General features: G+C 52.1%; 6 protein-coding genes across 6 annotated transcripts; 2 read left to right on the top strand and 4 right to left on the bottom strand.

The window, feature by feature from the left end:
• Positions 1–91: 91 nt before the first annotated feature.
• Positions 92–1,550, bottom strand: BO86DRAFT_415577 (CMGC protein kinase; the record flags this gene model as incomplete). Its single annotated transcript, XM_025674916.1, has 7 exons — positions 92–279; positions 339–504; positions 559–789; positions 821–861; positions 919–1,035; positions 1,072–1,239; positions 1,313–1,550. 7 exons carry the CDS (start codon positions 1,548–1,550, stop codon positions 92–94), a joined length of 1,149 nt encoding a protein of 382 aa, XP_025531966.1.
• Positions 1,551–2,803: 1,253 nt separating this feature from the next.
• Positions 2,804–4,253, top strand: BO86DRAFT_139000 (DUF3431 domain-containing protein). Its single transcript, XM_025666175.1, has 4 exons — positions 2,804–3,047; positions 3,134–3,272; positions 3,353–3,934; positions 4,005–4,253. Exons 1-4 carry the CDS (start codon positions 2,921–2,923, stop codon positions 4,123–4,125), a joined length of 969 nt encoding a protein of 322 aa, XP_025531965.1. The 5' UTR covers positions 2,804–2,920; the 3' UTR covers positions 4,126–4,253.
• On the bottom strand, positions 4,185–5,981 carry BO86DRAFT_138957 (putative GPI-anchored cell wall protein Pst1). The gene is made up of 2 exons (XM_025666174.1): positions 5,274–5,981; positions 4,185–5,173 (listed from the first exon to the last, which is right to left on the bottom strand). The coding sequence occupies exons 1-2, from the start codon at positions 5,843–5,845 to the stop codon at positions 4,381–4,383; spliced, it is 1,365 nt and encodes a 454-aa protein (XP_025531964.1). The 5' UTR covers positions 5,846–5,981; the 3' UTR covers positions 4,185–4,380.
• Positions 5,982–11,812: 5,831 nt separating this feature from the next.
• On the bottom strand, positions 11,813–14,198 carry BO86DRAFT_353621 (uncharacterized protein; the record flags this gene model as incomplete). Its single annotated transcript, XM_025669534.1, has 6 exons — positions 11,813–11,973; positions 12,034–12,133; positions 12,502–12,629; positions 12,705–13,398; positions 13,465–13,904; positions 13,967–14,198. 6 exons carry the CDS (start codon positions 14,196–14,198, stop codon positions 11,813–11,815), a joined length of 1,755 nt encoding a protein of 584 aa, XP_025531963.1.
• A 962-nt stretch (positions 14,199–15,160) lies between these two features.
• BO86DRAFT_330181 (ribosome biosynthesis protein RRB1) lies at positions 15,161–17,012 on the bottom strand. Its single transcript, XM_025668710.1, has 2 exons — positions 16,687–17,012; positions 15,161–16,616 (listed from the first exon to the last, which is right to left on the bottom strand). Exons 1-2 carry the CDS (start codon positions 16,883–16,885, stop codon positions 15,352–15,354), a joined length of 1,464 nt encoding a protein of 487 aa, XP_025531962.1. The 5' UTR covers positions 16,886–17,012; the 3' UTR covers positions 15,161–15,351.
• An 879-nt stretch (positions 17,013–17,891) lies between these two features.
• Positions 17,892–18,980, top strand: BO86DRAFT_375614 (Spg1/Tem1 GTP-binding protein; the record flags this gene model as incomplete). Its single annotated transcript, XM_025670489.1, has 4 exons — positions 17,892–18,342; positions 18,406–18,698; positions 18,749–18,823; positions 18,882–18,980. The coding sequence occupies 4 exons, from the start codon at positions 17,892–17,894 to the stop codon at positions 18,978–18,980; spliced, it is 918 nt and encodes a 305-aa protein (XP_025531961.1).
• Between the last annotated feature and the right edge of the window lie 1,016 nt (positions 18,981–19,996).

Raw genomic sequence — 19,996 nt, 5'->3', positions numbered from 1 at the left:
GATACTTATATTGCGAAATACGTGCTTTCAGAGCGACGACTCTTATTGAGGAGAAAATTACAGGACGATGAAAAGCCATCGTGCACCCAAGCTACTCTGCCTGATCATTCAGCCACGGATCCTGGAGTAGTTCCTTTGCTGTCTTCCTATCCTCTGGGCGCCACTGGAGCACCCCTCTCATGAAAACCAAGAACATCTCCTTATTTCTTCCCTCAAGGAACTCTTCCGATTGTTCCAAGCTGCCTCCTGTTGGGATCGGTATGTCTTGCTTCCAATTGCCTGCGTTGACGATCGTCAAAAAACTTTGCAGGATGGATGAAGGGAGAGATAATGCTTACCATCGTCAGTAAAGAATTCATGGCTTCGTTTCCCACGTTTGAGCATGTCTAAAGGGGACGGCCCCAGAAGACCCATGACCTCTGCCAGATGCGCCCGCGTCGAGTATCCCTTGCCGTCAGGGTCATCCCCGTGGAAAAGATGTCTCCCCTCAAATAGATCCCACACCTGTTATGTCCCACTGTTGAGTGAGTGACATACAATGGAGGAAGTGGAGCATACCATAGCCCCAACGTTCCATATATCAACCGGATAACTCCAATCAGTCTTGAGCATCACCTCCGGCGATCTATAAACATTAGGCTGCGCATCGTGATTTCGCTTCTCATCTCCTCGTACGGCTGAGCCGAAATCACTCAGCACTGCCCGTCCGAACACCTTTGGCAAGTCGAAACGTCGGGAAGCGTAGACCGGTAAGCCGTTGACGAACTTGCGAGGTGAGGGGTTCGTCAACTCAGCCTGGGCAAAGCTTTCCAGAATAGACTTTGTCCTCTATCTCTTGGAGAATGTTGTCGCTTTTTATGTCTGTCGGCATCTAAATAAGGGCAATGTTTTTGACAAGACCGTATGGAGATGACTTACCAGTGTGGACAAGCTTGCAATCGGTATGCAGGTAGTCAAGTGCCTGAAGAATCTGCAAAAGGCCAGCTTTGAGTAGATCCTCACTGAATCGATGGGTGGGGTTGCGATAAAGTAAATCTCGGAAACTTTCCCACATCGGCTTCTAAACGAGACATGGATGGTCACCGCCCGAACGGGGAGCTGTGAAGATATCCAGTGATTTTCGTACGTGAGCATGACCAGGGTGCCATGAACTGCCCCGATTCAGTCGCTTGTAGATCTGGAATTCTTGCTGATTATCTTCGTCACGTGTGTAGATCTTGAGTGACACATATTGATGGCCTCTGGTTGGGTGGGTGGGTGGGTCAGCGTATAGTTCGCATAGGCAGAACCACCCGAACTTTGTCCAGATCACGAGCGAGCCATACCGCTGAAGTAGTCTCAAAACCCAGTTTCTCGATTACCTGATACTTGGCATTCAGCACATCGCCAATATTAGCAGGATAGTATACTCCACATCTAAAATGCTCGAATCGTTCCTCCTCGAGCACTTCCGATGGAGGGAGAATGTCGAAGCCGCTGGTTGGGAAATGCATGGGAGGGCAAGGAGCCCTCCGAAACGGCTTCATGGCCCATTTCATGAGTTTAGCCATGATGGACTTTTGGGTGAGTGAGCCTGTGATAGTCAGGAATGCAAGCAGGGACCATTCCTTTCCGCTAGGCCTTCCCTTCTCAGACAAGTTAATCTGCCCCACCGATAACCTGTCAGCCTCCCAAGTAGGCTCGGACTAGAGGCCTCGGGGTTACTCCGTACACCTCTACAAGTTCACAATGACGTCCCCAAGAAGCTTACTTGAACGAAAGTCGTCACTTCTGGAGCAGAGACGTGTCGCTGCTGCTGGAAGACGCGTGTACGCGGTCAACAACAGGGCGGCGCGGAATGTTTGACTCTGGCGGTGGACGAAAGCAGCATGTGAGGACGGTTTGCACGAGATGACCGATAAACATAGTGTCGTGTACGGATACATCGGCGGGATTTGACGGCGGGAATTATCACCTGCATGCTGCCGATCATGCTGTGCGCCGTGCTGAATACCGACAAATCTATGCGAGATGTGGCATGCATTGCTATACAAACAGGGTGGTCGCCAATTGACCCGTCAATTATTCATTTTGGTGGTTTCGCAGGGTGACGTACACTCATGACGAGTGGGATTCTTGGCGGGCAGAATTGGAAGACAACCGACCGACGATACCTGTGCAAGCTTGTGTTGAAGTCATTCGAGGGGGACCAAAATAGCAGTGGACTCTCTCTCCGGTGGGCTATCACCCATAATGCGCCCGTTCGCGGAGGCTGGACCTCCAGCCTGGCGTGGAACACAATCGCATGCAGATAAGGAGGGCTAACTTACTTCTACTCGTACGTACAGCTATGGTCCAAGCCGGAATAGTGCCGAAGTGGCCAGCCATGGGGCGAGACCTTGGCGAGTTCCACCGGAATCCAGATCCTGGCGATTGAGTGGCCCGGGACTGACTGATTTTGACCAGTTTCAGTTTAGTGTCCCATGCCCCTTACGTGGAAATGGGCCATGGCGTACTGGTTTGGGACTGATTTGAGGGTGCTTGGAGTGCTGCTTGTGCCCTTTATGAGTTTAGCACTGCTTAGCACTGCTGCACTTCCAGGTCCGGCCTGAGCCTCTCCCACTCCTCTCATTATTATTCGTCTTGATTTGTCCTGTGGGCTTGCAAAATGCCCGCTGCCATCGACTTCATTACCTTAACAATTAGTTTAGTTAGAACTCGATTGTGCTGAACAAGACAAGGCAATTCATCTGTTTGTCGGCTGTTCTTTCCTTTCCCTTCTTCTCCTCCTCTCTCCCCTCTTCTTCCCGCTCCCCTTTCCTCCTCTCCTCCCCTTCTCTCCTCCTATCTCTCTGTCTCGTGAATCCCTGTCCGTCCTTGCGGTTGCCTTCAAACCTCGCGAGAGGTGAATCCCCTCCCCCTCTCCTCTCCCCCTTCCTCAATGTCGAAGAGGCGGCTATTTCGCTGGCCTGCCCGCCGCACCGCCGCCCTCGGAATTTTGGCGCTGCTGGTCACCTCCGTTCTCTCATGGCTCATCTGCGGCGGTGATTCCTACGACCCCCAACCAGGTATGTCATCGTTCGGACCTACCTCCGCCCCGGCATCTCTCTCCGGGACACCAGGTTGACCGCACGCAAATCAACAACCACAGTAGAAGAATACTTCAACCCGATCCACGAGCAATTATCGGACATCACAAAGACGTACGACAATGCGACTAGCGAGATTGGTCTAGTATTGGCCGCGACGCGGGCGGAGGATCTGACTTGGCTGTTGGATTACTGCAACGACCAGTATGGCGCGCCACCCCCGGGAACACGAACCCTCATTATGCTTTGTGTTTATTTGGCTGACGTTGGCAATCCTTCCGCAGCGGAACAATCCCATTCATCTACAGCACCGACGTCGAACCCGCCCCGAATCTCCTAGTTCCTTACACCATCCGCGGTCGCGAGGCTACCGCCTACCTCTCCTTCATCGTCGAGTTCTACAACCAATTACCGAAATACACGATCTTCATTCACTCTAACTACGATCAATGGCACAATGACCTTTTCGGCCCCCACACCGGGCCGGCACTGCGAAACCTCCGCTTGGAGGCTGTCGACGCGCAAGGTTATGTTAATCTGCGCTGCGAGCACGACCCCGGCTGCCCGACGAGCGTCCACCCGTGGAGCCCCACGCAAATCGATATCGAGAACGATGACATTCGCGCATTTTTTCCTCAGGTTTACCAGACGCTGCTTAATGTCCCTGCGAAGAAGGTTCCGGAACACATTGGCAATGTTTGCTGTGGCCAATTCGCTGTCAGCCGCCAGCGGATCCTTGAAAGACCCCGGTCGGACTACGAGCGCATGTTGCGGTGGGCCGACGAGACGGAATTGACGGACAGCTTTGGCGTGGGATGGGTATATGAGAAGATTTGGCATATCATCTTCGGCATGGATGAGATATAGTGAGTGACGGTCGCGCGGGCGTGATAGGGGTCTGATTGCAGCGGCGCAGAGGACTAACTTGATAATTAGTTGTCCGCGATACGAACAATGCCGGTGCGACGCGTACGGATGGTGTGGGCCGTTGGCCTCGGGCGAGACACTGCAGGCAGTGCGAGCGAATCCGGGTTCCACAATGGGGCCGTCGTTCTAATCATAATGGATGAATCTGGTTCTAAGCGTTTAATGCATGATGTATACTATCATGATTGGGTACATTTTGGGCACCCCAAGTCGGTCTGGCTACGATCTCTCAATTGCAATCTAATTGTACAGTTAGATGATGGACTGTTGTTTTGTTATGTTCCGCTATCTCAGGGTATATTTGTTGGGCCGTGCTAACCCACAGTTTCCGGAAGTCTCGTCAATCATGCTTCGTGACGCGCCGTCGTACGCTACAATTCGCCAATTACTCGTGGTTGATTGGTTGCTGGTGCGTCCCTCGCACGGGCCCAGCGTCGAGCTCATACAATCCTCTATGCCCGACCGGACTGGCCGGTACTTCATGCACGTTTCCACTATCCAATAATGGGACGTCCGTTTCAGATGGCCTCCGCCGGGGGATGGTATGCAGGAATAACGCGTTTTGGTCATCAGATGTCGGGACAGAGCTGGATGAGCTTTCTGTGCCGGGAATCAAAGCAGCCGGTACTGGGGGAGAAGATGGCGAGATTGTTGATATTGTGCGATGTGTGTCGTTCGACAACGATGGTGGAGGCGGCGAGAGTGGCTTCCGTGGGATACTGTTCAGGTTGATCATCTGATCGGGCTCACGCGGTTCCGACACTCGAGGTTTCAGTTTCTCTTCCATATTTGAGATCTTGCGGTCATGCGACAACCCTACTCCAACAGCTGTGTATTCAGACTTGTCCTCGTCTTGGGCCGCGTTCCGCCGTTTGCGTCTTGATCGGTCTCGACGCATTAATACCCATACGAGGAGGAAAATCAGCAGCACGAGCACGATCACGCCGATCGCAATTCCCGCTTTGGCTCCCGAACTAAGCCCGCTGCTGGAGCCGTCGGAGCAGCTATAAGACCCCCTGAACACGCCATTACTGTTGCTGTTATTGTTGCTGTCGTCATCGTCATCGTCGTCATCATCCTCATTTCGGAGGGAGTTCAAACTCGAGCAGCGAAATGATCCACCGTGCGACCGGATACTCGTCTTGCCATTGACATGCTTGAGGTCGCTAAATGATATTCTTTTGCATTATGAGAGTCAGTCTCGCTTCGCTCACAAATATGGTCCAACCCATCCCGAACGCGATGCGAACCAGGGAAACAAAAGAGGGAAATACCTACCGATTGAATTTCCCACTCAGGAGCAACGCTCCGTTCACATACTGCAAATCATCCAACACCAAATCTCTGAGCTGGGAATTATCCTCGACATCCAGCTCTCCGCTGACCTTTTGCAGATTTGACAGCGTCAGGGTGCTCAATTGAGCATTATTCTTGATGGAAAACTGTCCGTTGACGGTTTCGAGGTTCGCCGCGGAGAAAGCCGTCAGCGCGGAGGCATTTTGGATGGTGAGACCTGCGTTGAGCGTCTCAAGTTGTTTGAGGGTGATGGTGCCGGTGACGGACGGGGAGATGGTCAAGGTGCCGTGGATGGTGGAGCAGGAGGAAAGACGGTTATCGGCATCGGCTTGCGAAGTTATCGTTGTGCTGGAGGTACCTTTTTTATTACCCGTGAGCACTTGACCTCGATGGAGAGTATGTATAGTACGATGATGATATAGAATAGAGGCTAGAGGATAGAGTATAGAGTGATGACCGGCGCAAAACTCACAGTTGGTGTTCGAATCCGAGTCAGCCGCGACGGGCGGAGATACCAGGCATAGCAGGTACAAGAACACGGACACGGCTTTCATATTTGGGAGTCCAGTAAGTTCATGAAATCCAGGTGATGGCTCACGAGATCGAATCAATTTCTCTGGGTCGCGAATCCGATCATTGGGACATGACTTTATTGTTATTGAAGTCTCAGTGCTTGCAATAGATATCTGTCCAGCAATCCGTCCCAGCGAGTCAGTCGGTCCGTCCTCTTAGCTCCGAGGCGGGGACAGCCGGTGGTTAAGTATTCAGCTCCAAGCCTCGAGCAGAATGCAAAGAAACGGCAGAGAAATATGACAGCCTAAATCTCCTACTGCAGGGTTCGACTAAGATCCTTTCGGGGATAATTCCTTGCTATTATGGGTAGTCTAGCTAGGTTTCTGTGGCTTTTCTTTCTGCTTTTCTTTTTGATCTTCTGTGTTTTTTTTCGATGGTTTGTTTGGAATTTGCCGAGACCCTCTCCCTGTGCTCTGGTGGGTGTGCCGCCTTTTTGTGTGGGATAGGTTGTCGGAACTATCGGGACGGTGATAGTTGCCGTGGTTGATCTGATTTCTTGGTCTACCCTTGAGATTGAGATTTCCAGCAGAACTGGGAGGGGGAGTGATTGTGTCATACTTATGGATGCCCAGAATTCTTTGAAAGGGATTGGAAGAAGGCCAACGCATTTGCCAAACTGCATTGCAACTCGGTGTAGCGGCAGAGAATCCCTGTCACTGTCACTTCCCAAGCAGTGCGAAAAAGTATCCCAACCAAGTATCTCCGAACACTGCCTCTTTTGCTGCAGTGCTGCAGTGCCGATCCCCACTTTTTCTGTCTGGAGAGTGGTCTGATTCCAACGTACTGTACCTCCACTTGAGCGGAGTTTTCTACTTGTGTAGTTAGCGTAGGGTTCAATTTTCATATTGTGTGGTGTGCACGCCTTTATCGCCGAGGATTCTAGGCCGGCAAACCGGGTTGGAGCTCGGGTTTAGATCTAATCACTATCACTTACTGGGTTACTTGGTTACTGGGTGCTTACTGTAGTGTAGCACCGCCGAGGGGGCGCCCGCGGGGAAAAAGCATCTGATTTGCTGTCTGGCTCGTGCATCGGGGTGTATCTGTTCTATTTTTATCTGTGATGCACTCTTCTTCTGGTGCTTGTTCAGGCACCAGAGTTTTTTGTCCAAGTCAGGTGTTGGCTCGTGGGCTTGCTCTTTGAGAACAGATGGGGAGTTGGCGGTTTGGGGATGGAGTATGGGTTGATCGCTTCGACTGCTTTGGTTCTCTTCGTGGCTGGGTTGACTTCGCCTCGCTTCCTCTGGGAATACTACTTACTAGTAGCCAATTGTAGAGGGTTGGTGTGGTGTTTTCCGATCGGACGGTGGATTCTCGACATTGTCTGCGTGGGCTGAAGTTCGTTCGGTCGCGTTCGTCAGATTGAACCTGTCTCTTACTCGTGTGTTTGTTGTCTGCATAAAACTATGAGGATGAATTGTACTGCACTGTATTATCAAGGTTCGGGCGTCTGTGCATGTGATTCGCAATGGACGGTCGGGGGAATCGGGGATGAAGGATGCTGATGCAAGCCAAGCCGGCTGGCGGGTGAGCCTGCCCTGTCCGGCGGGTCGGATCGGGGGCTGGTCCCTGATGCCATAACTTTATCTCGAGGTTCGTTCTGGTATATAGATAGACAGATCAGCAACGGAACCAGATTGCAGCAATGTATAGCCTTCCAGACTTGCTTACTTTGTCTAGTCGTGACTGAGATCTCTGCTTGACGAGGTTATCTTCTGCGATTGGAACGAGGTCGCTTGGGTAGTGGTGGATTAGGGGCGTGATTCGTTGGTTCGGTGGATCTGCGATTTCGACATCACGAGAGATACCAATATGTAGGAACGGTAATCTCCTGATAATGCTTTGTCCACCTGCTCAACTTTGTCTCTCCGATGTGACAAGACTGTTTCCTTCGGTCGCTCGGTTTGTGGTGGTTTGTCGGCGTGGCTCGTTCATTTCGGCAGATTTGCGATCTGTATATCGCGAGTTGGTTTGGGAACTGTTAGCTATCTCGATGCAAGTTCAAGCCAGGAATGTTTAACAACCTGCAGGTGCCAAATTTGTCAAAGCTAGCATTGGAGTAGATGGAGAGTTCTCGAGAGAGTGCTGCCAGGGCGCGTGTATCTCGTTTCCTGGGCGGTGGATGCGCGTTGCTCGGGTTCCTTCCCTGACAAGATCGCCTTTAGAAGAGGTCAACACTGCTTGCGGTGCTCGAAGCGACAATGAGAGAAAGAGATGAGATCTTTGTCTTCCTGTATATGGGCATCGTGTCCAGGTTCTAGGGAACTGCTTCGTAGCGTAGACAAATCTGGCCGTAGGCCGGAGAGGTGTAGCACAACATTTGGCACGTTATTTGAACTTGCTCTCGACTGTATAGCCATACCATAATCATCATCTTGAACACCTTATGGCGAAGCAGGAGCAGGCGCCTCGCCTAGACACTACACTACAGATACTACGTTCCTTCTCGCAGCATAGAACTTCTTTCGTATACGTGGACTCGTTTCTGCATCGCTCGAGGCCTGCCTCTTTCCATATCCTACTGCTAACAACCGACGTACATCCCCAGGCCCCCTACCACCGGTCATGTATGTCATGTTTGTTCTTGGATCCTTCCACCTGATTCCGTGAAATGTGTGATATCGAATTCTGCTCCAGGCAGCCACTCGCTTATCAGCCAGCCAGACCTTCGTTCGACGTAGGATCACTCTTCTTTTTGATATCAAATTTTAACACAGCCAATCAGGCCACCGGATCACTTTGGCTCCTTATCATTCTTGTAAAGGGTGTTATATTCACTCTCAAAGCTCCAGGCAGCCACTCGCTTACCGGCCAACCAGATAGCTGCTTGACCCTTCTTTTTGATATCAAGTGTTTCATATGAGCTGGTTCCTGATCATTCACTGATGTTTTCAGCCGCCCAGATCACACTTTCTTTCTCTTCCCATGAACATAAATACCCCCTCCCCCTACCCTCCCCCCTCCTTTCTTCCTTCCTCTCTCTCCTCTCTTCTTCTCTTCTCCAACCTTTCCCTTCCTTCCTTACCCTCCTCTTTCCTTCGTCATCTCTCAACTCTGCGTCCGGGTGGGCTGGCGCTATGTACCCTCACTGGCCAACACCAGTGTCGATTACCTTCCACCCTAGACGGACGCAGAGTACACCGGGTCTCGAGGCTCTGGGAGCAGGCGACGTCTTCGTTGAAAAACCAGGCGACCAGCTTCATATCCTCGCTACTCATCTTTTCCCAATCTTTTGTCACCCTTTTCCTTTCTCTCCGCACCTCCGCTCCGGGTGGGCTGGCGCTATGTACCCTCGCTGGCCAACACCAGTGTCGATTACCTTCCAGCCTAGACGGACGGAGGTCACAGAGTTGTGAGGCTCTGGAAGCAGGCGACGTCTTTGCCGCAAAACCAGACGACCAGCTTCACATCCTCGCTACTCGTCTTTCCAATCTTTTGTTCTCTTTCTTTTCTAATCTCTTCCTTCTGTGAAGTCCTCACCCTTCGAGCGTGGATGGAGAGAGTCGAGATGTTTTCAATCTTTGGAACTTTTTCTGAAAGCGCTGAACTTCAGCGTTTTCAACCCACACACTCTTTTTCTTGACCAGTCCCAATGATGATGTTGGTCTTTACTGCCCCTCGCTGCAAATTCCAGGTTGCTTCGATGCAGTATTGACCTTCTTGCAACGGTAACACCAACCTTGCTGGATCTGAGGAGGCCTGCCTGATCTTCCTATTCATTTCCGCCCTCCCCTATCTTCTCTGCCCTTTCCACTCTTTTTTTTTGACCATTCCCAATGATGATGTTGGCTTTACTGTCTCTCACTGCAGAATCTAGGCTGCTTTGACACAGTACTGACCTACTTGCAAAGGTGCACCTTTGCTTGATCTGAGGAGGCGTGCCTAGTTTGTGGGTTTTTTTTGTGGTTTTTTTCTGTTCTTTTCACACACATTCCCAATGATGATCTTGGCTTCTACTGCCTCTCGTTGCAAATTCTAGGTTGCTCTGATGCAGTTTTGGCCTTCGAGCATATGAAGTTCAAATGCTGTCCTTCGCTCTGCGAAAGACAGCCACTGAACATACTTGCTTCAGATCTGAGGAGGCTTGCCTAGTTTGTGGGTTGCTGGCTCTTTTCCTTTTGTCTTTTCTTTGTCTTTCTTCTGTTTTTCCTTTTCTCCTGTACTCCGATGATGAAGCTCACTTTTGTTGCAACCTTGGACGCTGATTCTACCCTGTGGCGAGGCGACCGGTTCCGACTGGTTGCTTACCTTGCGTGGTGGGATTGTAGGCTCGGGCTTGCAGGCTTGTAACCTTGGACGCTGTTTCTGCCCCCTGATGAGGAGACTGGCTTCGGCCAGTTCCTTGTCTTGCGTGGTGGGATTGTAGGCTCGGGTTCGCTTGCAGCCTTGGATGCTGATTCTGCCCCCTGGTTGCCTTGTGTGGTGGGATTGTAGGCTCGGGCTTGCTCGCAATCTTGGATGCTGATTCTGCCCCCTGGCGAGGAGATTGGCTGCGGTCGGCTTCTTGCCTTGCGTGGTGGAATTGTAGGCTCGGATTCGCGTGCAGCCTTGGACGCTGATTCTGCCCCCTGGTGAAGCGATCGGCTCCGGCTGGTGCCTTGCTTGGGTGGGATTGTAGGCTCGGGTTCGCTTCAATCTGCTCTGAGGGGACCACCTCTTTTGTTCGTTTCCTTCTTCCTGTGCCCTCGATGATGAAAACCTCACTTGTCGCAACCTTGGATGCTGATTCCTTCCTCGGCGGGGAGACCGGTACCGGCTGGTTACTTGCCTTTTGAGGTGGGAATTGTAGGCTCGGGTCTGCTACTCGCTCTGACGGGGTTCTTCTCTCTTGTTTGTCTTCTTTCTTTTTCTTTTCTCGTAGACTTGGCCCTCGATGATGAAAACCACATTTGCTGCAGCCTTGGGCGCTGATTCCTTCCTCGGCAGGGAGACCGGTACCGGCTGGTTACTTGCCTGGATGTTGGAGTTGTAGGCTCGGGCTTGCTACTGCTCTGAGGGGGCCGCTCTACTTGAATTTTCTTCTTACTTTTCTTTGGTTAGTGGTGTCGGCGGTTGTGGCTGGTTGTTGTTCTCGCGTTCTTGATGGAGTTCGCGTCGCTGGTGGTCTTGGGTTCAATGCTCTAGCCGCGCTTCTCCTTCTCTTTGTGGTCCGAAGATGTGTGCTACTTGTTGATTAGAATCCGAATCGAAACTCCCGTTCGCATTTCTCCTTGCTACCTCCGCCCTCCTGAGTATGTACAGCATGGCTGGTCATCAATATTAGCAGGTGAGATCCGCTACCGAAGACGAAAGGTACGCTGTGACTACAGTTGAGAACAGGTTCGGCGTGAGATCAGGCTAACTTGCAGTTCTTGGATGCAGATCACACGTTCGGTCTACGAGAGGAAGCGTACGATTTACGTCGGACGAGGAATTGGCAGTCGAGAACGAACGAACGAACGAACGAACGAACGAATGAACAATCGAACCTGCGAACGAAGGAACGAAGGAACGAAGGAACGTGCGAGCAAGCGAGAGAGAAAGAAAGAGGCTATGCAGTGTGGAGGAACATGATACCACAGTATTGGTGAAAGCAGAGGCGTACAAGAAGACTATGGATGGTGGGAGTTTTTGATGGTATTATCTTTCCGATAGCAGGGGAGAGGAACCGTTGGACGAGCGGTGCCATTGCCATCATGGCGATCTGTGACAGCAGAGAAGACGAGCAAGATAGTCTGCACGTTCGTGCTGAAAAATATCGTTCGAGGCCTGGGGGTTCCGCGAGGATCCAGTTTCCGTTCTAATATGGCCTTCGCAAGGACATCATGAACAAGAACAGTCATAACTTCATGATATTCTAGAAGTAAATGGTGTCGCTAGGGATACACTCAAAGAAAAGGAAACGCATCCCGAGACGCCCACCAACCAACCGAACGTCCATCCGTTCATCCGTCTATTGTCCCTCTCACCGTCTATACGTCTCCCCAGGTGGTATCTAATGTTTGGAGTTCCTGCCATTGGGTTTCGAGCTCGCGGATCACCCACCCCGTACGCCAGCCTACCGTCTTCTCCATCCGGCGGAGAAATTCCAGGGAGCCTTGTTGCTCGGCTGCGTGACGGAGACAGTATCCATCTGTGGGGAGGAGGCTTAGTAAGAAAGGCAGAAGAGGTGGAAAAGGGCGAGGAAGCGTACAGCGATGGAGAAGATGGCAAGCCATGAAGTATGCGTTTTCGACGGTTTCGTTGGACATCGAGAGGCCGATGACCTTGATGAGGTGGGAGGAGATTGTTCTCTGTTTTGGGGTGCGGAGATTAGTTGAATTGCGAGGCAGACGTGTTAAAGAACAGGTGCGGGAGAACCATGGAAGGAATAAACAAGATGGACGATGAGAGGGTTGATGAGAGACGACGAGAGAGACGACGAGAGAGACGACGAGAGAGACGACGAGAGGGACGACGAGAGGGAACGACGAGAGGGACGACGAGAGGGACGACGAAAGAGAACGAGAGGGAAAAACAGCTGGAGCAACGAGAGGAACGATGAGAGGAACGATGAGAGGAACGATGAGAGGAACGATGAGAGGGAACGACAACTGGAGCAACGGATGGAGCGACGAAAGGAACGACGAAGAAAACGATGAAAAATGATTCGAGCAAAGACAAAGAAAAGATCACGAACCTCCTCCACACGCTTGAGTCGCGCAAGCTCGTAGTCACTGACTACGCTCCAGTGTCGGTCGGAAGCACTCAGAAAGATGCACGCCGTATGATAATATTGCAGTCCCACAGCTAGAAGTTCGAAATCATAGATCAGCCAAGCTTCTTGATAATATAGGACGACGGCAAGTCGTTGGTAAACTTTACCCGCCTGCGGCGAGATCATCCACATCTCAGGAAACGGGCGATCCTCCTTCGGATCTGCATCCTTGTACTGTAGTGGCTGCCAGCTGACCGGTCGCGCCTGGTACCATTGCTCCACGCTATCGACCAGATGCTGCCACTCCGTCTCGTCAACAGGACTGCAGTGCGAGCCCGACCATAACCGCAAGATCTTGGCGCAGTAGAAAATAATGACGTTCGCATATGAGGCGTCGTCGCGCCGGCGGAAGACCACCGACCGCTCATAGTTCGCCAGGTTGAGTTGCATCGGTTGGTGCTGCACGACGCAGGCGTAGATGGCCTGGCGGAGGAACTGCCAGCTGACGGCTTCGGCGAGCCCGCCCGAGGAAGCGGAGTTGGACATCCGGTTGAGCAGTCGGTTAGATCCGACCCAGTGGCACTTCTCATCGGTCGCGAGCTCAAGCTCTTCGTACATCCGTAGGATCACGACCGTGAAGAGGAGGTTGTCATCGTAGGTCTCTTCTGGGAGAGCCAGAGCTGCGATCAGGAGTTCGAGGCATTGGCCGTGGTACTCTGATGCTTCCCAATCACTAGCCCCTTTTACAATGGCGTCATGTCGAGCGGCAAGGGCGAGGACGGCTTTGAGAACCATCGGATATCGGAGAGCGCGGCGAGGGACTTCGGTCCCGAAGTGAGAGCGGAGATCGCAGATGTCGGCCTGAATAATGTTAGCTTCTATGAAAAATGAAGCTAATGGATTGAAAGAGAACTTGGTTGAACATACCCATGGCGCAAGCTTCTGTATGAAGAGACGGAGAAGGTGAGCTTCGCGAGGTGAGAGTGATGACGAGCTGCCTTGTCTGGGGCTGACCGCACTCATCGGCGATGCTGCGCTCGTCCAAGTACTTGCGGATGCTATCGGAGAGAGCATAGGAATGGCTTGAGGTGACAGGCTTGAAGATGTGCCGGGGAAGGGTTGTACTTCGGCAATTGGGGGTGTCGTGGGGTGTGGTGCTGAATTGTCGGCATCATGATGTCCTCGTGGGCTCTCATCCTGAGAATACATAACCTCTGGAAAAGGGAAATGGGAGAATACAGTATAGGATTGCGGGATGTCTTGCGGTGTCTCATTTGAGGGGACATGATCATCCCCCCGAGGTACCAGTGGAACGTCGCGTATATTGTCATCGTCGGAGTCGTCAGATGATTCTTGCACGAAGGTTACTGAGGCAAAATCAGTACTGCGAGAAACGGATGTGCAACTGAGCAAGGAGGTAGGCACATACACGAGTGGGGAACCTTTACCCAAGTCTGCTGAGAGTCCCAGGCTAGCTCAAACTTGGATGCCGTGCCATTGCTCTTCTGGTATACATGACGTACAGATTTGAAGCGAAACGGCGGATCTAGGCGACAAGCTCGCCCCAGGCGAGTGCAGGCGTTACACGAAGACGCCCCGGCGCGGGTAGTACATCTTATATGGCGCAAACGACAACGTTCACATCCCCTTCCAATTCTCATGGCAAGCAATTGCGGGGCAAAGGCCCTTGAGCGTTGATCGCTGCGGGGGAGGTATAGTAGGCAAAGAGGGACATCGGCGTGGTCGTCGGGGTCATCCAGTCGACTGGATACAAACGGCAACGGGAATCGCCAGGGAGAGGAAAGGAAGTGGTTGCTGATAGGAGGAGCCAAGGGAAAAATGTGAAGAAGAGTAGATGTGCGGCGAGAGGAAAGGGCCGTCGGTTATTGATCTTTTCGAGATGCGGAGAGACTGATGGCCTGTGCTGGAGCTTAGTCACTCTCCCCCGCATTTCCCCGTCCCGGGGCAGTAGTGTTTAGTAGACCTAGCCAGTTCAGGAGAATGCGTTCCACATATTGACGCGAGCCAAGCCTCCCTCCTCACCTCGTATCTCCCATCCCACCTGATCCAGTGGCATCTGGACCACTGCTGGAGTACTGAGTTCGTGCATTGACGGATCAATGTTGTGGTGTAAGGCTGTTGCGCCCCAGAGCTCGTCTCGATGTCCCCTTTTCACACTTAGATATAGTAACCCGCTGACTGGCTCGGTAGATTATACCCCGGAAAAGTCAATTTATCTCACGAGGTGCTCTTGACGAGAGAATGCCCTAGTGTGGACCTAGCTCGTGGTGATCATAGCTTGTCTCTTTCCTGTAGAAAAACTGGAAAACACGCAGGTGTGCCCCTTGCTGTATGTATTTTTATCTGCTGCATTGATTTTCTCCAAGTTGAAAAGCATGTATCAACATGCAGTGGATACAGATCACCGGGTTTTCCGAGCAATAGAATGGTTGCAGAGGAAGCCGCGCGAAGCGCCACTGATAAAAGGCGATATGCGTAGCTGGACGTGGAAGATCGACCTTGAATATACTATTTCTGGCTCCATATGCAGCAACATGCATCAGACTGCGCTCATCAGTGTCACATGACCGTTGAGCTACATTGTTTCTACCAGAGATTGTATCAAAAAGACCATCATTGATTCTAATTCATCAGATACTAAAGTCATAAAAAGTGGTATAAACGCAACCCCAACTACCTGTATGCTATCGTCGAATTCACACTTTTGTATTCCTCGTTTAAACGCTGATCGTCTTGAAGACACTGCACATATTGTTAGCATCTAATCCTCGTAATACATCTGAAAAGCATCACTTACCCAAAGCCACCGCCACCGGTAGCCATGATGGTGCCAGGCATCTGGGCCTGCCAGTGTACCTCCTTGACTGAGTCCATGTAGTGAACGAACAACAACTGCGGGGGAACCTCTTGCATCGCGGCATCCCGGTTCTCCTCTTCATCCAACTCGACGGCCAAATCCCACAACGTGACGGTGTTATCGGCAGAACCGACCGCGACAACACTGTCGTCGGTGGGGTGCCACTCAATACTCGTGACGGGTTCGCGGTGGAAGTCGAACGACGCGACCGGAGAAGCCTTAGTTGGGGCGGAGGAAGCGCTGGGCTTCCAATGTCTCAGATCCCAGACGGCCCACTGACCGTCATCAGCGCCGGTTGCGAGCAGGTGGAAAGTCTGGTTCGACCAGCTCATGACGTTCACATCGGTGTTCGAAACCTGCACATCAACGGCGGGCTTGCGCGACTTAGAACGAACATCCCAGACCTTGACGGTTCCGTCACTGCTGGCGGAGGCGAAGACGTTCTTCTCGTTCGGGGACCACTGGAGCTCTTCGACGGAGGATCGGTGACCGGTGAAGGGACGGGTGTCGGTCACCCAGCCACCTCCTTCAGTACGAGTCGTGACGTAGATCAAGCCGTCGTTGTCACCAGTCAACAGCTTGCCAAGGGGTTGCAACGGAGACCAGTCGAGGGCGTAACCTTCCGACTTGTGCATGCGCAAGGTAGAGAGGGGCTTGGATGCGGAGGGAGGGAGCATAGTACCGGGGACATCGAAGCTGGTGAGATGAGGGGTGACATCGTGGATGACGACTTGTGAGTTCTCGAGCATAGTGGCGGTGATGGTCTGAGGGGGCTTGGAGTAATCACCCGACTGGTTGGGAGTCTGGTGAGCGCGGATCCGGTTGGTTGTCGATCCGAGAGGGATGCTCTTGTGCTCAAGGATGGCTTCGCCCATGTCGTCGTCGGAATCAGAGTCGCTCTCGGAGTCCGTCTCGTTATCTTTCTCCATCTTGCTCAATCCGCTCAGCTTAAGAACCATCAGCTCGTTCTCCTTGGCGCGCTTGCCCTCGGCTTGTGTACCCGCAACGGCGTAGACGGTCGCGGGGTAGGTCTTGCGGTTGTCGCCCAGGTTGTCGCGGACGATATCGAAGGAGAGGCAGGGCCATGGTGTGCTGAGAGTGTGAAGCATGTCGTACGTGGTCGGGTCGGGCGAAAGGACCTCTCCGGGGGCGAGCTTCGTTCTTCCGGGAATGAAAGTCTGCTTGTCGACATCCATGGCTTCTGCGGGGAGCGTCTGTTGTTAGGACTTTCTGGACGGCTCAAAATGGTTCAGGAAGATATTGTAGCGTACCCTTTTCCTCTTCCTCACGCTCTGCATCCGGACGACCATCCACACCGGCCTCAAGAATCTCATCTTCACTCTCGAACTCGTCCTCGTACTCGTCCTCGAACTCTCCCATCTCATCGGGAGGGTTCTCGGTGATCGGGCGCTCACCGGCCTTGAGCGCGGCGGACTGCTCGTCGGACGCGTCGGCGGATCTCTTCGACATTTTGTTGAGGTTGATGTGTAGAATCTGTCGAAGGGAAGGTAACAGCTGTCGACGAGCCAGTCGTGCAGCGGGCGATAGGGAGGGAGAAGAGGTGGAGGGGGGTGGAAAATTGACTGATTAGGGTTCGGGGAACAATTTTTCCATGATTTTTTTCTGTTGCGCCGCGGCGAAATTCACGGGACAGGCACACTTTACCTATCGCGGACTAGCGGCGATCGGAGAATGGCTGCCCGCTTTTCTGCTGGGCAGCGGCTGGCTGTGAAAGACTGAGACTCAGTAAGAGAGAACCAACCTCCATCGAGAGCTGAGCTGAGGCTTCCATTTCCCTTCTTGCCGCTTGCTTCCACACCCACTCTTCCCACCCCCCTCCCCCCCCCTCAAGGGGCTACTACTACTAATTACAGTATTCTCTCAGCTCTACTCCGTACCCAGCACAGCTCATTCATCCCCCGTCAACCATCACCTGTCTCTCTGTTTACTTTCCTATCCAAGGCGTTTATCCCATTTTTGTTTTTCTTTTCATCTCTCTGGTTTGTTGCTTGGACCGTTTCCTTCCTTGAAGCTCCGTCGTCCCATGGCTGCGTGCCTTGGCTGCTAGTGCACCTGTCACATTACCTGGGCTCCTCCTGCAACAAAAGGTGCATACTAATTGATCATTCTATCAACAATACCCCTCCCCCCCCCCCCCCCCCCGTCTCTCCAGGGACCCTCCCTCCTTGAAGAACCTTAAACCCTTGCTAACTCACTGTTGACTCGCCAACATGGCGCTGACAAATTTGTCTGACAATTTGGCAGTCCTATCCTTTGCGACCGGATTTCGATACATGCGTTCCGACCAAACATTGCTCTGATCTCACACCCACAAATTTGGTTGGTCTTAGCATCCGCGCTCCACCGTCTCCGTCCGGACCTCGACCGTGTTTACGTCCAGCGCTAACCAAACCACGCCATCCAGGAACACCCTCCAGACACACATTCCTTCGTTATGGATACGTCACAATTTAACATGGCTGGTGCCTCCGAGCCCGCCGACCAGCTCGAGCAGGACCAGGCGCAGAGCATGGATCTCCCTACACCCACTCAGCATGGAATGGTCGCCGGTGCGGACGAGACCACGATCGCAAATGGTTACAGCAGCGACTCCCGCGCCCACTATTCTTCCCACGACTTCCAGTCCCCCGCCCGAGATTACCACTCGCAAGACGGCGAAGCCCCTCGATCGAACTATCCCTCGCAATTGCCTTCCTCTTCAAGGCCCAGCTCCGGCCACTCCAACCATCCAGACCGTCTCGTATCGCAACCGTCACAGGATGTCAGCCACAAGCAAACATCGTCGCAAGCGAAGAACAGTGTGGTGATTAAGGTGGGGATGGTTGGGGATGCTCAGATTGGAAAGACGAGTCTTATGGTGAAATATGTCGAAGGCAGCTGGGATGAGGATTACATTCAGACTTTGGGTATGTGGGGATGAAATCGTGTTCACCCCCAATTTGTGAGCCGTGCTGATGTTGGATCACAAGGTGTCAACTTCATGGAGAAGACCATCTCGATCCGGAATACGGAGATCACATTCTCGATTTGGGATCTTGGTGGCCAGCGCGAGTTTGTCAACATGCTGCCTCTCGTCTGTAATGACGCAGTGGCGATTCTGTTCATGTTTGACCTCACGCGCAAGAGCACCCTGAACTCAATCAAGGAGTGGTATCGCCAAGGTCGTGGATTCAACAAGACTGCCATTCCCTTTTTGATTGGCACCAAGTATGACCACTTTGTCAACTTTCCCCGGGAGGACCAGGAAGAAATTTCCATTCAGGTGAGCTACTGCGGGTCCCTAGTCTGGAAACGTCTGCTAACAGCGCACAGGCCAAGCGCTTCGCCAAGGCCATGAAAGCCAGCCTGATCTTCAGTAGCACCAGCCATAGCATCAATGTCCAGAAGGTCAATCACAAATCTCTCTTCCCTTCTCTTGTTCGTACTCGTCTAACTCAGATCGCAGATCTTCAAGATCGTCCTCGCCAAAGCTTTTGACCTGAAGTGTACCATCCCTGAAATCGAAAACATTGGCGAGCCTCTGTTGTTGTACAAAAATGTTTGAAAGACATGACAAAAACGAAGTGGGATGAACGATTACGTGCCTAGGACGACGTGATGTTGATGAACGAAGTTTTCCCTCCTCTGGGTGGTACGATCCGGTGGCTCCTTTTGCCGGATCCTCGAGGATCAGAGCTAGACTGGTCCGTGTTGGTGTTCTTTTTCAATCCTGTTTTTTCTCAATCACCCTCTCTTATTTCCATCTTGTCCTTCATAAGCATTGGGGTGCGCCTGGATTTTCCTTCATTTCGTCGCTTGACTTACTACTTTCACAGTGTGTTAAATTCCCCACCTGTTCATTATTTCATTTTTCAAGCGCTCATTTGCGGGCTGTCTGTCAATATTTTTTTTCCATCTGGGTCCTTGCACGATAGAGCAGGAGTGCTCGGTCCCAGCATTGGTCTGATATGTTCTTCTGTTCGTGTCGTTTGCAGCTCCTCGAGGAGATACCTTTCCTTTGTTGATAATATAATTTGACGTATGTCAGTTTAAAGGAGTAGATACTACCAACGTACCTTCCATGGAGGCTCCATTTTGAGGACCATTGATTGATTTGCCCACACCCATCTTGATAACGAATCGTGGAGAGAATCCAGACAGTCGGATCTGCGCGACGCACACGTCTTGCTGACACAGGAATAGAGAATCATATGTTGCACTATAATCATGGAAGACTTGGACCAAGCTGGTAACCATAGCACGTCGTAGGTTAGGATTGGAGAGTGTCAGTCTACTACCTAGTAGCCCATTGATGGAGTAATTGGGCTATAGTGAGTGGCTGTACAGTAAGGACTAGGGAGAGCGCTTGCCTTATCGCAACGTGAGTCTCGGACCCGGGTTCGGCCTCGGCCTTGATTTCGGAGATGGCAATTCCCCGCGCCCAGTTCTCGGGATTTTCAGCCTTGTTTGTTAGCTGGACTCCACATCCATAGCTCTCCATTCTGCAATCTCCATGCCTATCCCAGCATCCCATGGTCTGCTCCACTTGCTTCAGGAGCTATACGAGCTTGAACCGTCCCC

The sequence above is a fragment of the Aspergillus japonicus genome, assembly GCF_003184785.1.
Source record: "Aspergillus japonicus CBS 114.51 unplaced genomic scaffold BO86scaffold_4, whole genome shotgun sequence".
NCBI lineage: Eukaryota > Fungi > Ascomycota > Eurotiomycetes > Eurotiales > Aspergillaceae > Aspergillus > Aspergillus japonicus.
This window is presented reverse-complemented; position numbering and strand designations above follow the sequence as displayed.

Coding starts and splice junctions, on each gene's coding strand:
- BO86DRAFT_139000 (XM_025666175.1), top strand. CDS start 2,921: ATGTCGAAGAGGCGGCTATTTCGCTGGCCTGCCCGCCGCACCGCCGCC. Junction 3,273..3,352: donor TTGGATTACTGCAACGACCA/GTATGGCGCGCC, acceptor ATCCTTCCGCAG/CGGAACAATCCCATTCATCT. Junction 3,935..4,004: donor TTCGGCATGGATGAGATATA/GTGAGTGACGGT, acceptor CTTGATAATTAG/TTGTCCGCGATACGAACAAT.
- BO86DRAFT_330181 (XM_025668710.1), bottom strand. CDS start 16,885: ATGTCGAAGAGATCCGCCGACGCGTCCGACGAGCAGTCCGCCGCGCTC. Junction 16,617..16,686: donor GCGTGAGGAAGAGGAAAAGG/GTACGCTACAAT, acceptor CGCTCCCCGCAG/AAGCCATGGATGTCGACAAG.
- BO86DRAFT_138957 (XM_025666174.1), bottom strand. CDS start 5,845: ATGAAAGCCGTGTCCGTGTTCTTGTACCTGCTATGCCTGGTATCTCCG. Junction 5,174..5,273: donor CTGAGTGGGAAATTCAATCG/GTAGGTATTTCC, acceptor ATAATGCAAAAG/AATATCATTTAGCGACCTCA.